At 41.9% G+C, this 17,225-nt stretch overlaps 1 protein-coding gene across 1 annotated transcript; it reads right to left on the reverse strand.

Annotated features, from left to right (window-relative positions):
• Nucleotides 1-139: 139 nt before the first annotated feature.
• Nucleotides 140-16,713, reverse strand: CAPSL (calcyphosine like). Its single transcript, XM_030927514.1, has 5 exons — nt 16,440-16,713; nt 13,285-13,421; nt 6,562-6,739; nt 6,058-6,267; nt 140-492 (listed from the first exon to the last, which is right to left on the reverse strand). The coding sequence occupies exons 2-5, from the start codon at nt 13,419-13,421 to the stop codon at nt 391-393; spliced, it is 627 nt and encodes a 208-aa protein (XP_030783374.1). The 5' UTR covers nt 16,440-16,713; the 3' UTR covers nt 140-390.
• Nucleotides 16,714-17,225: the final 512 nt, after the last annotated feature.

Consider the following 17,225-nt stretch of genomic DNA (forward strand, 5'->3'; position numbering starts at 1 on the left):
TCATCTAAAAAGAGGTAAAGAAAAACTATGGGTGCATGGGTGAGGGTTTTAATTAAAATACTCAAGCTTTCATTAATAGCCAAGGGATAAAACCTGAAGTTGATTAGGCACCTGCATGTATCAGCACAGCACTAGGAGCTTTACAGAGCTCATTTTATTTAAGTCCTATTTTAGAGCAAAGGAAACAGTCTCAGTGAAGGCAAGCTCACAGTTGGCTACTTGATGTCTTTTATTTCTGCCTGCTTTTTGGCCCCAGAAAAAGCAGTACTTTGACACAGAAAAAAAACATTAGGATGAGTGTGAAATCAAATATGATTCTGGTTTTTGAACTGAGGTTTAGTCATTTGGAGCCACATGGCTGTCCCAAGGCCTGGTCCCCAGGTCACATGCTTAAAGCTTCCAGGCGGTTCTCATCATGACGATGAAGTACACATCAGTGTCAATGGATGCGCTCACACCTGCATAGTAGTTCATGAACTCCTCGGGGGTCACCTGCAGTGGAAAAGTTAGAAACAAAAACAAAACTTTGCTTCTCACTCTGTCAATAGGGGCCCACCTTGTGCACCTGTAAATAGAAGGGAAATAGAGGATTTCTTTGTGTGTGTGATCATGGCTGAGGAACTGATCTAAAACAAAAGAACAAGTGAAGTTGAGGATGGTGTGAGAACAGCACCTAGGAAGAGAGAAAGAAAGTCTTGAAAGTTTCTAAGCCAACCCAAATGGAAAGTGACACAGGTTGTCATCTTTTCTCTAAGGGTGGGAGTCTTCGATTCAGATAAGGGAGACTGAAATTCAGAGTAAGAAGGAAGTGCTCTGCAACTGTAGTTATTTCTGTCTTTCTGTGACACATCAGAAATAACATCTCATGTCCTTGTGTCAGGATAAGTGATGTTTTCCTTTCCAGAAATGGAGTTCTCTTTTATGGGTGAAGAAACAGATTTCTAGCTAAACCCTCCTAGGTTGCATGCTTTTCTAACACATAAATAACTCATTCAAGGCCCAGGGTGACTAAAAAGCTTACTCCTGCTTCATGCCTCCCACCCATCCTGGCTTCTCTCCACTCTACACCCAAGACCATCTCTTTGAAATATCGACTAATGTGTTTATCTATGCTGGGATTTTATATTACTTTCCTTTGGAGAAGAAGAAAAAAACAGTTATTAGTCTTATTTTTAACAGGCCTAGATAATATGTACACTCTAATTTAACCATGTTGGTTGACATGATGAGTTGGGGACACACTTATGCCTTCCAGGAATCATAAGAGATGACTGACCCACTTCTCCTGTTTGCTGAAATTATAAGTGAACAGGAAAAAAAGTCACAGGATCCATAATTCTCTCTTATACCACCCCTTCCCACTAAAAACATAAGGAAGGGCAGTAGAAAGAAAGGCATTTGAACTCAGCTCATAGTTGAACTGTAAATACACATCTACAATACATGCATACAGCCTCTGTCAAAATTAGGATACCATTTGCGTCCCCCTTTCTTGAACCTCTTTATTCTTCTCCTCCTTTGGATTCCTCAGCCTCTGTTTTCAATTCCCTCATTAAGGGATTACATTTAGTTTCACACATCATTATTGCCCTCTCTCTATCTTTCTCATGTTGTGTGAGGTTCCAGAGAAATGTTTATCAGTGTGGATCCACACCACCTACATCAGGACCACCTGGGGTGTCTGTCATAAACCTAGGTCCCCAGCCTCTACCCTACGTGGACCTGCTAAATCAGAATCTCGGAAGCAAGTGGTTGCGGAATTTACTACTTAAAAATCTAAACATCCCAGTTAATTGTTGTGCACACTACAATAATTTAACAGGGAATATCAAAGATAATTAAGACAAAGTCTTAGTCCTCAAAAAGGCCGCAGGCTGGTGAAATACTCCAACAAAGTAAGTGGATCATTTTAACAGCAAATAGCAAGTAAAGTAAAAGCATTATACACGAGACCCTGAGCCATTTTGACTGTGCACTTTACTGTGACAGTTTGAGGAACATTTTTACAGCTAATTATTTTTTAATTAAAATTACCAAACTTCTAATATTTTTACTTTGTTGTTTCTATTGTCTGTTGGTTGACCAAGGGTGACAGCCATTGAGTGAGACTCCCTCCACATCCACTGTAATACTCCTGTCCCTAGCTTTTCTCTCCCATGAAAGCTGAAAGACTCAAAACTCGCTTTCCCAGACTTCCCTGCAGCTGCAGTTTGGGATGGCCAAGTGATAGGGTTCTCACCAATAAGATACAACAGAACTCTGACATGAATTTCTAGGGAAGCTTTTGCTTTCCTCATGCAGGCTCTAGCCCTTTCTCATTCCCTCCTTCTCCCTCCTTTGTCCTGCTGCCTGAAATTCAGATGTGCTGGCTGAAGTTAGGCAACCATCTTGAGATCATGAAGGAAAGGCCAGGAAAATCACAAAGACCTCAGCTGTGTTCTCTTTAAGCCACTTAAGCAAGAACATCAAGTAGAATAAAACATAAAACTTACTTTGTGTATTCCAATGTTTAATAAGATTTCCTATTTCTTGGTTTGAAAGCAAACCCTAACTGAAACACCAATACATGATTGAGACTGGTATCGACACCCCCATGCTTCCATCCCAAACTCCCCCAATGGGATGGGGTGACCTGGGTTGAGTTGGCTCTGATGGAGAATGGAGAAGGAATCCAAGATGGGCAAAAGATAAAGGAAGCATTAAATCTCACTTGGAAGTCAGATGACATCAAGCCAGAAGTCAGAGCTAATGTATTTGATCATTTCAGAAAAAGCCATCAGTTACTCTTAGCTAGGTGTTTGCTTGTTTTCTGAGACTCAACTTATATTGGGAATGGCCTGAATCGCAAATTCTCTAATCTCCCATAAATTTGCCCTCATCATAGTAAATTGTTGGTTAGCAATAATTACTATCCTTATTCATTTTGTTTGACATTAGAAAAAATGAGAGACTGGGCACTCCTACTTTTAGCAGGCCTCTTGACTAGGCTACATTTATGTGACAAGGTATATATCATATATACAGGGGAAGGTCCCAGATGGGGGTAATGGAAGTCACAATACAATCCCTTTTCCTTAGCTCTAAATTCATCAGAAAAATCCTAAAACAAATCTAGGTTACTATTGATACATACACTCAGTAATAGACCTAACATCTTTTTAATTATTTAAAAATTTTTTATGAGATAGATGAGGCAATAGACTGATGTTCCCTGAAGGACTAAAGTCCTAAGAGGCTTTTTAAAAATATGGTGGGCCGGGCGCGGTGGCTCAAGCCTGTAATCCTAGCACTTTGGGAGGCCGAGACGGGCGGATCACGAGGTCAGGAGATCAAGACCATCCTGGCTAACATGGTGAAACCCCGTCTCTACTAAAAAAAAAATACAAAAAACTAGCCGGGCGAGGTGGCGGCCGCCTGTAGTCCCAGCTACTCAGGAGGCTGAGGCAGGAGAATGGCGTGAACCCAGGAGACGGAACTTGCAGTGAGCTGAGATCCGGCCACTGCACTCCAGCCCGGGTGACAGAGCGAGACTCCGTCTCTAAAAAAAAAAAAAAAAAAAAAAAAAAAAAAAAAATAAAAAAAATAAAATATGGTGATTATAAAGTCATATATACACATGAAGAATTAGAAACTTAGATATTAAAAAATAAGAAGTAAATGTCTCACCAGATTGGGGTGGGGTTTAGTGATAGAAAAGGGGTAAGGAAAGTTTATTTTATGCGATTGCTTCACACCTCTGTCCAAATAACTTCTGGCTGCTATGGGAGTCCAGTAAGGTATTAGTGCAAGATTTATGACATCAAATTCCATGACTGCTGCAAACTCCAGCAACCTTTATGGGTATTTGAGAGTTTAGCCTAGATTATCAAGTTTAAACAATATCCTTAGCTAGGGGCTATGCTGAATTTTTTGCATTATTTTAAATTTTGCCTTATATGGGATGTTTTTAACCATAAATGAGCACACTGGCTTCAAGTAGAGCTATGCTTCAACACAAAAAAATCTTAATATGCAAAATAATTCTATTTGCAAGAGGTAAATTAGAAGTTAATTATTCTCCTAATAAAAGACTTTACCATGGAGTTCCTCTACATCAACAATTTCTTGCGCATTTAAAATACAATTCAGTGTGCAAAAGTTTGAATTACACATCACTTCTCAGAAAACTTTTATTATGTCTATTAAATGAGATATCCCTGGTAAGCCCTTAGCAAATGCCCAGTTGATATGTGCTCAAAAATGTTGCCCAGATTCATTATTATGCTAAGTGCTATCATGTGCATATTATATTTAGTAATTTTAAAACAGTCATTTCTGAACCTTTTAGAGCTAAGGATCACAAATATGCATGAGTGTAAGAGTCATCTGATACACATTAAAATGTGAAGCCCTGGACTCCACCCTCCAGAAAATCAGATTCTGTGGTTCTGCAGTACAGCTAGCAATCTACATCATTAATAAATCCTCTTGGTGATGATTATGAACAGCCAGAGTTGGGTATCAATACAGGGTCTGTAACATTCAGATGACATCAAGTGCTATAACTGCTAAAAACCTCAATAACCTTTATGAGCTTTTGAGAGCTTAATGTGGCTTCTTAAGATAAATATCAAAAAGGGTTGTGTGTAGACTTGAATCAGCCGAATCACAACTGCCTATTTTGACTTTTGTTGAGAAAAGGGTAGCTGAGGTTTCCCCTGGCAATGAGAAGGAACCACCTGCAGAGAGGAAGCAGACACACTCTGGGATCCACAAAGGGGTGGGCTAATTTGGGGAAATGGCAGTTGGCTATTTTTCCACTGACATCTCACTGATCAAGGCCAGCAATACTGGAAGAAAACATATAGTTTTTATTTCTGTCCCTGAGATTTTGGCTGCCCTATTGAATTTCGGCCCTTTTGTAAACCTGCCTCCACAATCCTCAGCCTGAAATAGAGGGTATATCTCCATCCCTGACTGGGAAATGTCAACAGGAAGGACAGAAAGGTCACCTTCCTATCCCCCACCCCTTGCTAATAAGACTCATCACAAAGTTTCATTTAAAAAGTTGGAGGACATTCCCTTCAGAAGAGGAAGGTTTATTTCTTCTTCCCTTAACCACCCTCTTCTTGTCCACTGGGCCACTAATCTTTTCCTGTGCTGTAAAGGGCTTAAGAGACAATGAACCCTGGGGTTGTGCTGCTGCTGCTGTTACCCAGGGGACAACCCCCTTTCCTTATCACCAGAATCCTTAGGTCACCTAAGAACAGAACTGGCTCTGGTTGTTTTTTTGTTTTTTTTGTTTTTTTCCTAAAAAGTCCATTTATGGCTGTTGATAAAGGACAGATGACATTTTCATTTCAGCCTAGACACAGTCATGGAGCTATATAATTCCTTACCCTACCAAGCTATGCATTTGTAACTTGAAGATAAAAGTTAATGGAGATGGGGTGGTTGATTTTGTTTTCAAATTCAGTGCAGTTTATAAATGTAAGTTAATCTCAAAGCACACTAAAGAATAAATCAGAGTAAATTCTGTTATTTGGCATCCCCTTTACCAAAAACTACCTTCAAATGGCATTTCCACATAGCAAAGTGTGATGATAAATGAGGCTCATAAGGTTGAGTGTGAAGGCACTAAAACATCCTGAAAGGCCTTGTAAATCTGTTTCCCAAAATTAAATTACAATCTCATTTCAAGGTTAAATGTTTTATTATAGTTCATTGGAATGCAACTAGCTGAGTATGGTAAATATAATAACAATAAAATGGCATGTTTAATCAAAACATCACATTCCCCCGATGACAGGTCATCACTTATGTGGATCCCTTACCAATATATGTCAATATATGTCTATGAGTGTGTGTGTGCACATACATACATTAGTTTTCAACTGAAATAACATGAAAGTTTCCCCTGGCAATGGGGAAGTTTCTAGGTAGTTCCTAGGGAAATAGTTTACTTCTATTTACTACAAATATATATCGATGTGTTAAAATTTTTAAGGGTTTGAACCTATTTCCCACTTACAATTTCAAATTGAAGAAATTTCCCCTAGATTAGACTGTTTTACTTACCAATCCATCTTTGTCATAGGGTGAATCAAAGTTATCCAGAAATTTCCTAAATACTTGTTCCTCACTCCATTCCCCATTCTGGTACTTTGGGTGGTGTTTTGCATTATACACCTCACGAAGGTCTTCGATTGTTATAACACCATCTCCAGTCTTGTCTAACTTTCTAAAAGCTTGCATGATTACCTCTTTTCTGGCTCTGGACATTGGAGGCTACAAAAATAGAAGAATACATGCAGAGACATACATAAGCAAATGAGATTTTTTGGTATCCCATGTGACAAAATATCTTATTCCCCTCAATGATGTGAAATAGTATTTGTGTGCTATTATATAATAAGCAGCACTATTATTGCTCCAAAAAGTTCTTAAGTCTGTTCACAGTCTTCTGCTCAACCCCCTCCCCACAGTGTACTAACAACTTGTGAAAACAAAACCTCAAGGTAGCCAACCCAAACCACATGAAAGCCAAACTCATCAGATATACTGATTAATGGGGCCACTTACTCTTAATGTGAGAAGAAATTCATTGAAGTCTATTGTTCCATTTCCATCTTTATCAAACCTCCGGAAAAGTTCTTCCACCTCTTCCCTTTCCATTACCACAGCATAATCATTTAACCCTTTCATAAATTCTTTAAAATCAAGGGTTCGATTATTATCATCATCCATAATTCTAAACATTCTGAAGAAAATACACACAAAAATTAAGAAGAATTTTTAGGTCAATGAAACTATCCTTTATAATACTATGATGGTGGATACATGACATTATGCATTTGTTAAAACCCATAGAACTTTACAGAACAAGGCGTAAACCTTAATGCATATGAATTTTTTAAAAAATGATTTAGGAAGTCAGAAAATCACAGGAAGGAATGCAAACTGTGACAAGAGAATCTCACTGTATTATGAAAGAACGAAACATCACCAAAAGGGGTAAAGGGATAAGAGAGAAAGGTGCTGATTTAAGTACTTTGAAAATGAGTAGAGTCTGTAAGAACACAGGAACTGCCCACAATTTACTGTACTCTAGTTGATAAAGTTGTTTCCCACAGGGATACAGGTTAACAAATCTGACACTGATGTACATGTACACTGAAGTTGAACCATCAAGTAAATGGATAACAAAGATGGAAGCCAGGTTTCTCAAAGTGGGAGTGAGAATTTAGAGATAAGATAGGAAAAGAGGCATGGATTAGAGTTGGAGACAGCAGTGTGAACTCATGTTTAGCTTAATATAGACATAAATCATTACATATGAAAATATTTAGGCCAAGCGTGGTGGCTCATGCCTGTAATCCTAGCACTTTGGGAGGCCGAGGCGGATAGATTGCCTGAGCTGAGGAGTTCGAGGCCAGCCTGGGCAACACGGTGAAACTTCATCTCTACTAAAATACAATAAATCAGCCAGGCATGAGCATGCTCCTGTAATCCCAGCTATTCAGGAGGCTGAGGCAGGAGAATCGCTAGAACCTGGGAGGCAGAGGTTGCAGTGAGCCAAGATCGCACCACTGCACTCCAGCCTGGGTGACAGAGCAAGACTCTGTCTTTTAAAAATAAACAAATAAATAAAAAATGTTTATACGCAGATTACTATACACACGTTTCCTTGTTTTGTCAGCCAAGAAGACCTAGAAATAATAATGTTCCAGTAACAATAAGCGCATATAACTAATTAATGAACAGACAGCACTGCTACAGAAAGTGAACTTATCAGTTTCTTTGTAAAACATAAATAAATCTGAAATTAATTATGTATTATTAAGCCACCATGTGTTATTCAATAAAATTCACTGCTTAGGAATTTATAATGCATGGAACTTTGCACTAAGCCCTGTAAAGAGGAATAAAAAGGTGAACGAGATGCAGTCTCTGGTCTTAAGAAGTTATTGAAAGAGAAACACTAAAAAGGATAATTAGTGGTTTTAAGTGAAGGGAGAAAGGATGCATTTCAGAGCAACGGCAGTTTCTAGCGTATTCTTGGGGCATCTCAGAAAGCTAGAGAACAGCTCTGAAGGAAGAAATAACGAAATTAAGATAGGAACTTGGGTGATCTGAGCAAGATGGCCATTAGGAACAGCTCCGGTCTGCAGTTCCCAGCAAGATCAATGCAGAAGGCGGGTGATTTCTTCATCTGCAACTGAGGTACAAGGCTTATCTCGCTGAAACTCGTTAGACAGTGCATGCAGCCCATGGAGGGTGACCAGAAGCAGGATGGGGCATCACCTCACCCGGGAAGCACAGAGGGTTGGGGAACTCCCTGCCCCAGCCAAGGGAAGCTGTGAGGGACTGTGCCATGAGGAATGGTGCATTCTGGCCCAGATACTATGCTTTTCCCATGGTCTTTGCTACCCACAGACCGGGAGATTCCCTCAGGTGCCTACATGCCCAGGGACGTGGGTTTCAAGCACAAAACTGGGCAGCCACTTGGGGAGACACCAAGCTACTACAGGAGTTTTTTTCATACCCCAGTGGCACCTGGAAGGCCAGCGAGACAGAACAATTCACTCCCCTGGAAAGGGGGCTAAAGCCAGGGAGCCAAGTGGTCTAACTCAGTGGATCCCACTCCCACAGAGCCCAGCAATCTAAGATCCACTGGCTTGAAATCTTGCTGCCAGCACAGCAATCTGAAGTTGATCTGGGATGCTCGAGCTTGGTGAGGGGAGGGGGGCCACCATTACTGAGGCTTGAGTAGACAGTTTTCCCCTCATAGTGTAAACAAAGCCACCAGGAAGTTTGAACTGGGTGGAGCCCAGTGCAGCTCAGCAAAGCCACTGTAGTCAGACTGCCCCTCTAGATTCCTCCTCCCTGGGCAGGCCATCTCTGAAAGAAAGGCAGCAGCCCCAGTCAGGGGCTTATAGATAAAACTCCCATCTCCCTGGGATAGAGCACCTGGGGGAAGGGGCGGCTGTGGGCACAGCTTCAGTAGACTTAAATGTTCCTGCTTGCTGGCTCTGAAGAGAGCAGAGGATCTCCCAGCACAGTGCTCAAGCTCTGCTAGGGGAAAGACTGTCTCCTCAAGTGGGTCCCTGACTCCCATGCATACTGACTGAGAGACACCTCCCAACAGGGGTAAATAGACACCTCATACAGGAGAGCTCTAGCTGGCGTCTGGTGGGTGCCCTTCTGGGATGAAGCTTCCAGAGGAAGGAACAGGGAGCAATATTTGCTGTTCTGCACCCTCTGCTGGGGATACCCAGGAAAACAGGGTCTGGAGTGGACCTCCAGCAAACTCCAGCAGACCTGCAGCAGAGAGTTAGAAGGAAAACTAACAAACAGAAAGGAATAGCACCAACATCAACAAAAATGATGTCTACACAAAAACCCCATCCAAAGGTCACTAACATCAAAGACCAAAGGTAGATAAATCCACAAAGATAAGGAAAAACCAGCACAAAAAGGCTGAAAATTCCAAAAACCAGAATGTCTCTTCTCCTCCAAAGGATCACAAATCCTTGCCAGCAAGGGAACAAAACTGGATGGAGAATGAGTTTGACAAATTGACAGAAGTAGGCTTCAGAAGGTGGATAACAACAAACTCCTCTGATCTAACGGAGTATGTACTAACCTAATGCAAGGAAGCTAAGAACCTTGAAAAAAGGTTAGAGGAATTGCTAACTAGAATAACCAGTTTAGAGAAGAACATAAATGACCTGATGGAGCTGAGAAACACAGCACGAGAACTTTGTGACACATACACAACTATCAATAGCCGATTTGATCAAGTGGAAGAAAGGATATAAGAGATTGAAGATCAACTTAATGAAATAAAGCATGAAGATAAGATTAGAGAAAAAAGAATAAAAAATCACGAATAAAGCCTCCAAAAAATATAGAACTATGTGAAAAGACCAAACCTACATTTGATGGGTGTACCTGAAAATGACAGGGAGAATGGAACCAAGCTCAAAAACACTCTTCAGGATATTATCCAGGAGAACTTCCCCAATGTAGCAAGACAGGCCAACATTCAAAATTAGGAAATACAGAGAACGCCACAATGAAACTCCTCAAGAAAAGCAACCCCCAGACACATAGTCATCACATTCACCAAGGTTGAAATGAAGGAAAAAATGTTAAGGGCAGCCAGAGAGAAAGGTTGGGTTACCCACCATGGGAAGCCCATGAGACTAACAGTGGATCTCTCTGCAGAAACCCTACAAGCCAGAAGAGAATGAGGGCCAATATTCAATATTCTTAAAGAAAAGAATTTTCAACCCAGAATTTCAAAGCCAGCCAAACTAAGCTTCATAAGCTAAGGAGAAATAAAATCCTTTACAGACAAGCAAATGCTGAGAGATTTTGTCACCACCAGGCCTGCCTTACAAGAACTTCTGAAGGAAGCACTAAACATGGAAAGGAAAAACTGGTACCAGCTACTGCAAAAACATACCAAATTGTAAAGACCATCGACACTATGAAGAAACTGCATCAATTAACGGCCAAAATAACCAGCTAGCAGCATAATGACAGGATCAAATTCACACATAATCATATTAACCTTAAATGTAAATGGGCTAAATGCCCCAATTAAAAGACCATCATTCTCAACAAAGTAATGCAGGAACAGAAAACCAAACATCACATGATCTCACTTGTAAGTGGAAGTTGAACAATGAGATCGCATGGACACAGGGAGGGGAACATTATACATGGGAACACGAACGTCAGGGGTGGGGGACTAGGGGAGGGATAGCATTAGGAGAAATACCTAATGTAGATGACAGGTTGATGGGTGTGGCAAACCACCATGGCACGTGTATACCTATGTAACAAACCTGCACATTCTGCCCACGTATCCCAGCACTTAAAGAATAATTTTTTTAAAAGATGGAAAGTTAAAGTAATCAGAATCTAAAGACTTTTAAATGTCCTTACGTGCTAAAAAGTTTCAACTATATTAGCAAGTCATTTTTAAAGTCATTAAATGGTTGACTTGAAGTGACATTATCAAAATAATGAGAACTTTAGCAATAGGAGAACTAAGAGAACTCTAGCAACAGTGAGTTGAATGAATTGGAGGACTGAAAACTTAGAAGCAAAGGAACCAGTAAGAATACTATTGTAAGAGTCCAGTGAAAAAATGTTGAGTGTCTATACTTGAGGAATTGGAATGAAAATTAAAAAAGGAAAGATTTCAAGATATTATAAAAATAAAGGAGTCAATAGGGTGGGCTAATGAAGGTAATTCTAAAGTTTTCAACCCAAGGATCTGGAAGAGTAGTAATACCACGAAGACAGCAGGGGCTGCAGAAGAAGCTGTATTTGCAAAAAAAAAAAAAAAAAAAAAAAAAGACTTTTGTTTTGTTTTTGTTTTGTTTGGACTAGATACTAAGACAACCACACAGAGATATTCACTGGTTAGTTGGCTAATTAGCTATATCTTTCCTGATTTTATATATATACACACACACACACACACACACATATATATATATATGGTGAAATTAGTTTGTATCTCAGGAACGGATATCATTCCAAGAATGTGGCAAGGGGCCAGGGTAGAGATGTGCTAACTTAGGAGTAGCCAAGGTGTCTGATAAATTAAGGATACTGGCAAAAGAATCTTAAAAATTTAGATACTAGAGAAGTATCTACATTTACAAGGCAATTGGAAATTACTAAGAAAGAACATATACTGTTGAAAACCACAAGAATTTCATGTCAAAAAATGAAGGTGTCAAGGTTATAAATGATAGAGTCACCTTGATCTTGGTCAGGATAAAGACCCAGACAGGGTGGAAAGATGGTGCTAGGAGGCAACACTTCACAGAATGCTAAATGTTGTGCGGGTGGGAAGATGGCAGAGTCTAACCTGAAGAGATGCCCTTCTAAGACAGGATTTATGGGAAAGAAATAAATGAACAAAGGGGTGAATATGACCTGGGATTTGGAGTTAGACTGAAAGAGAGTATTTAGTCTTCAACTGACCCTAAGGTAGGAGTGGAGGAGAAGGGGCAGCTTCCACTCAAGTTAGGAGGTACTTAGAGAAGGCCAAAGTCAGTAAGGCAGGCAGACGGCACATTCTGCAAAAGGCCTAGGATGGAATGGTGTCTGTTCACCGTAGACTGGTTCCCAGTGGAAAGGCTGGTAGAGACACAGTGTGCAGCGTGGGTATGGGATGAAGACAGCACAGGCAGCAGGAGAGATTCCACTGAGTGAACCAGAGAGTGGAAGAGAGGCTTCCTCAAGGGTTTGCACTAAGGGCAATGATGTGGACCCATGATGAACGGGGTAGAGGTTGAAGTGACACAATACTGAGGGCATGAGGACTGGTCTTCCCATTGGACTGGGGCAGCCTGGCCACCAGGGTCCATATCCCCACTGCCTGGCCTTCTGACAGAGCTGGGCTTAGTCTGAGACTTGGACTGTTCAGAGTTGTCTCCCAGGCACACAGTACCTTGCTGGAAGTGAAGCCTTCCGCATCATCCGGGTGCAGGGCTGGATTTCCCTCCCATTGGCATCCTGTACTTTCTAATATACAACTTCTCACACCACTGAGATACATTTAGATCACTCATATACTCCATAGTCTTAGTCCTCCATGGGGGCTTAAGAAGCCTTGTTCACCCAAGGGTCCCTGAGATGTGTCCAATGCCTGGCCCATGGCAGGCTCTTGATGGAGTTTGTTATGATGCACAGGACCTGCCCTCAGGAGGCTCACAATCTTCTTTCCCCTTGGGTTTCTCAGTCCTTAAAACTATTCACACTCAGAGGACAGAGGGTGGGAGAACAGGAGCTACCCAGCTGATAGAACTTCATTGGCAGTGAGTGGTCAGTTATCTGACAAGCAATGCCAGTGTCCCTCGAAGTGACGGAGAAATGATTGCCTGAGAGCAAGACTCCAAATTCTGCAATTAGGGCTAAATGGCTGTTCCTTCCTCCCTCTTCCACCCTGGACTTTATTATCACAGCTGCAGAGAGAGTTCCTCTCTTTGTCCTGGTAAGCATCTCCATGCCAGGGCACATGCTGCTTCTCCCTTTACTTCATATTTTCCCAGAGCTGCACTGTCTTGTAGCAGATATGAGTCTTGCTGAATCTGGGTCTAAGATTCAAAAACTGTGAGGGACTTCATAGATCAACTCTTCTACACGCCACATTTTACAAATAAGGAACTGAGCCCTAGGAGGAAATGACTTGCTCAAGACCACGTGGCCAACATTAGCCTCACCTGGCCAAGTCGTTCCTTTCCACTCCATTCCCTGCTACGTGTAGCTGAGTCCTACCTGCCAAGTCCTTTGATCCCAGCAGAGCCCCTGGCCAGGCACTGCAGTCGGAGTCTTTCAATGGGGTCGGTGGCCGTGGTGAGTTTTTTCTTGGCCTGGATTGCCATCTCTCGGTCATGGCGTGCTGTCCCTGCCATCTGAGGGGAAGCCGTAGCATGTTAGCAGAGTCCTTGCCACTGCCTCTGGTTGGGCAGGGTGACAGCAACCTCACTGAGAAGGAAATCTGCAGCCTTCTCTGTCAGGAAACCTCTCAGAATTTCCCATTTTTCTCTATGCCAACTGTGTGCCTGGCATATTTATAACTTACTTATCTAGTCCTGAGGACATCTGGTTTCCCCAGCCCAGACAATAACCTTAAATATATCACCATTTCCCAAGATGCTGTGATCTTTCTGAGGCCCTCCTCCATCCATAAAAGAAGTCCAGTTTCTCTATACTCTCTTTTTTGAACCACCCTCATATGCCATATCATTTTATGTGGAATTTTCCATATTCCCTTGACCCTCACATTTAATGTTCTCTGATTTTGTTGCTTCTGTCTTGAATGCGATTTTCAGCACTTGATCCTTAATGATTCTTACTAGTAATGGGTATGGTCTCCTTGATTCACAGGTTAGTGTCCACTAACACCTAACAAGGTTCTTAGGATGGGTGCAGTGAAGTGCTATCTCCTGAGTGGTCCCCAAGGGACGTACAAACTCCTGTAACCACACGTGAGCTCTCAAAGCTTGCACAACAGTGGGAAGAACACTGGCCTGGGAGCCTGGAGACCTGAGTTATAGTCCTGACTCTTCAATCCCCACCCCACAACTCCCCCTACTCCTCACCCCCATCTGCCTGGTAACCTCCCTGTGAGTGAATCTCACAGCCTGTGTTTCCTCCTCTGTTAAATGGGAGGATTAGATAAGATGGTCTTTAAATTCCATTCCAGCTTCAAAAAACACTAATTCTCATGGGGGCTCTCAGGAGGCTCTAGAAGTTACTTGTGAGTTGTGAAATAAAAAGAATGAGAGGCAAGAGGCTTGACGGATGTGCAAAGGACAGCATGCAATGTGCAGAAAAAAAAATAGTATTAGAATGTGGTTCCGCCCTGGCTTCAAGGCTCCCTCCCTAGTCAAATTCTGGCACTTCCCCTAAGTGCTACATTAGGACAGAATTATTTTCATCAAAGAGAGCAACCTGCAGATTCACAACCTCATCTATGCCAAGACTGTTGTTCTCCTATACACCCTGAAAGGTCTCCTACACAGGGTACTCCTTATTTGACTTTTGGGAAAGGGAATCTCATCAAGTCAATAACTGAGGCCAGAATAGACAATTCAGGGATGCACACACTTGACATGGCCACTTTCTTGCAGTCTCAACCGAGCCAACGTACAGGATTCCACCTTCTTGCCCTGTATCCAGATTCCCAGTATGTGGGTGAAGATGGGAGCAATTCCTTTCAGTTCTCTTGAACCTCGGGTCAAGAATGAAACCTGTCTAGGTCTCAGCTGCTTTACTCCATGTTAGGAAAAACTTGCTTTGTCTAAAGCTACACAGTCTTCCTCTGCTTCCTCTGGCACCTAAGCAGAGGTTCCCTGGAACTCAAGACGGTGGCACACCCTGCTCCTAGAGACTTCCATCTCCGTGCTTGCTAGGCACAAACGAGGAGCATGTTCCAATTCGCATCCAACAAGGACACCTGCAGCCAAGACCATGCCCTTCCTGGCAGCTTTAGCTTTCTAATACCTGGTGTTTGCTTATTACTATTTTGTTACCCGACCTCAAGCTGACAATTCCCAGAGCTCATTCCCAGCTTCAGCACTAACTCTCCCCTCATTGACAGCCAGAATCCTGAGTCATGGACAAAACCACCAATTCACTCATCTAGCCATCTCCTGCTGCCTTACTCATCCTTGCCTGAGCCATTCCCTTGCCCTGACCATACTCTGCTAGTGGCATGTGCCCCATCCCCACCCCAACCCCTATAGAAGCAGGAAGAGGTGTCGACAACACGCACTTCTCATTCTCCAAACCCACCTCAGAGTCTTGATCCTTCCCAGGACCACCACCATATTTCCTGACCCTCGACATTGCTCATGATACTTGCCCAATGGTTGTCCCCAGCCATACACCTCCCATTCTCATTTCCCATGACATCTCCCCTACCTTATCCACCTTATTCATTTTGTTCTGGTTTTTCCCTGCTATCCATGACAGTAAGTGAGAATGAAGAGAAACAGAGACTAAAAACCAGTCATGGAGAGAAAGTGAGATCTGGCTCCTGGATCTGGGACAGATCCCTAGTAGGACCCTCTTTGCACACCTTCAGAATAATATTAAAGGCATCAGTGGTGCCCCCATGCCCCGACTAGGTAGTAAGCATGTGTCCAGTTCCCACAACAACCCCGTGAGCTGAACTGAAAACAGGAACTCAAACCAATGCACATATACCCATGTTTATAGCAGCATTATTCACAACAGCCAAAAGGTAGAAACAAACCAAACATCCATCTATGGATAAATGGATAAACAAATTGTCGTGTAGCCATACAATGAAATACTCTTCAGCCATAAAAAGGAACACAGTACGGACAGATGCCACAATGTGGATAAACCTTGGCCACATTATGCTAAGTACAAGAAGCCAGACCCAAAATGTCACACATTGTATGATTTAATTTATGTGAAATATTCAGAATAGGCAAATTCATAGAGACAGAAAGCAAATTAGTGGTCGCAAGGGGCTGGGGTGAGAGGGCCAGCGGGGAGTGACTGCTTAATGAATGTAAAGTTTCCTTCAAGGGTAATAAAAATGTTTTGGAACTTGATATAGATGGTGGTTTGTCAACATTGTGAATGTAATATACACTTTAAAATTGCTAGTTTATGTTATGTGTATTCATCTAAATAAAATAAAACCCATGCACAGATGTTACTAGTTTGATTTAGTCATTTCACAATTATATATACTTCAAAACATCATGTTATACAAGGTAAATACAACTTTATCTGTCAATTCAAAAAATAAATTTTAAAGTGTGCTGGGCATGTAGTCATCTTGGTAAATTAGCAAAAGTTAAAAAAGTAAAACAAGCCCATGAGCTAGTTACTACTATTATCGGTATTTCACAGATAAAGAAATTAGGATGTAGAGAAATCAGGTAACTTGCCCAAGTCACACGGAAACGTGGCTCACAGTAATCCACACGCTGTTAGGATTGTATGACCCTTGAAGATCCTCTGGTGCAACCTCATTTTGCAAACTTGGAAACGAAGGCTTGGGTTGGCAAAGTGACTTGCTCAAAAGTTCCTGGCCAAGACCAAAACAGAGGGCTTCTGATTCCCAAGCAGGGCTCTTTCTGCTTCATCATGTTTGTGGTTTATGAAATAAAATGTAAGAATCTCAAAGCACAGTTTGATGGTGCTTTCTCATAGGAAAGTGGGATCAAGTCCAGGAAGGCAAGAAATAGCCAGCCCAGTACTCCAGGCTGTCCTACCCCTTGTGGCTGACCCTACCCAGCGATGATGTGGGCAGTTTTTATCTGGAGTCTTTAATAAATTCAAGGGGGAAAAAAAGTCCATTCTCTCCTGCTACCCTACCATGAAACTTGAAATGCCCATAGTAACCATCCTTTTTAATCATTGAATCACCCAGTTCACCAACCACTAGCTAATTGTATTGTGTACTCTTTTCAAGGCACTATGCAGGAACAGAGTGTGGGAGTGTGAGGAATTATTCAGAGAAGCAAGCCCTTGAATAGCCTAGAGTCTTCATTAGTTTGAATCCTGATCTCCTATATTTAAGCAGAACAGAAAACATAAAGTTTATTAAGCACCGGGGCTTTTAAGAAAGGCAGGATTGCACAAGATCTCAAGTGAAGAAGGGAGCTCCTCAGCGTTGAAGTTTCAATAAAGGCGCCAGGCACCAGGGCAAGAGTCAGTACCCAAACATATGT

The sequence above is a fragment of the Rhinopithecus roxellana genome, chromosome 3 (assembly GCF_007565055.1).
Source record: "Rhinopithecus roxellana isolate Shanxi Qingling chromosome 3, ASM756505v1, whole genome shotgun sequence".
Taxonomy (NCBI): domain Eukaryota; kingdom Metazoa; phylum Chordata; class Mammalia; order Primates; family Cercopithecidae; genus Rhinopithecus; species Rhinopithecus roxellana.

Coding starts and splice junctions, on each gene's coding strand:
- CAPSL (XM_030927514.1), bottom strand. CDS start 13,421: ATGGCAGGGACAGCACGCCATGACCGAGAGATGGCAATCCAGGCCAAG. Junction 6,268..6,561: donor AATTTCTTCTCACATTAAGA/GTAAGTGGCCCC, acceptor CTATTTTTGTAG/CCTCCAATGTCCAGAGCCAG. Junction 493..6,057: donor CCTATGACAAAGATGGATTG/GTAAGTAAAACA, acceptor TTTCCACTGCAG/GTGACCCCCGAGGAGTTCAT.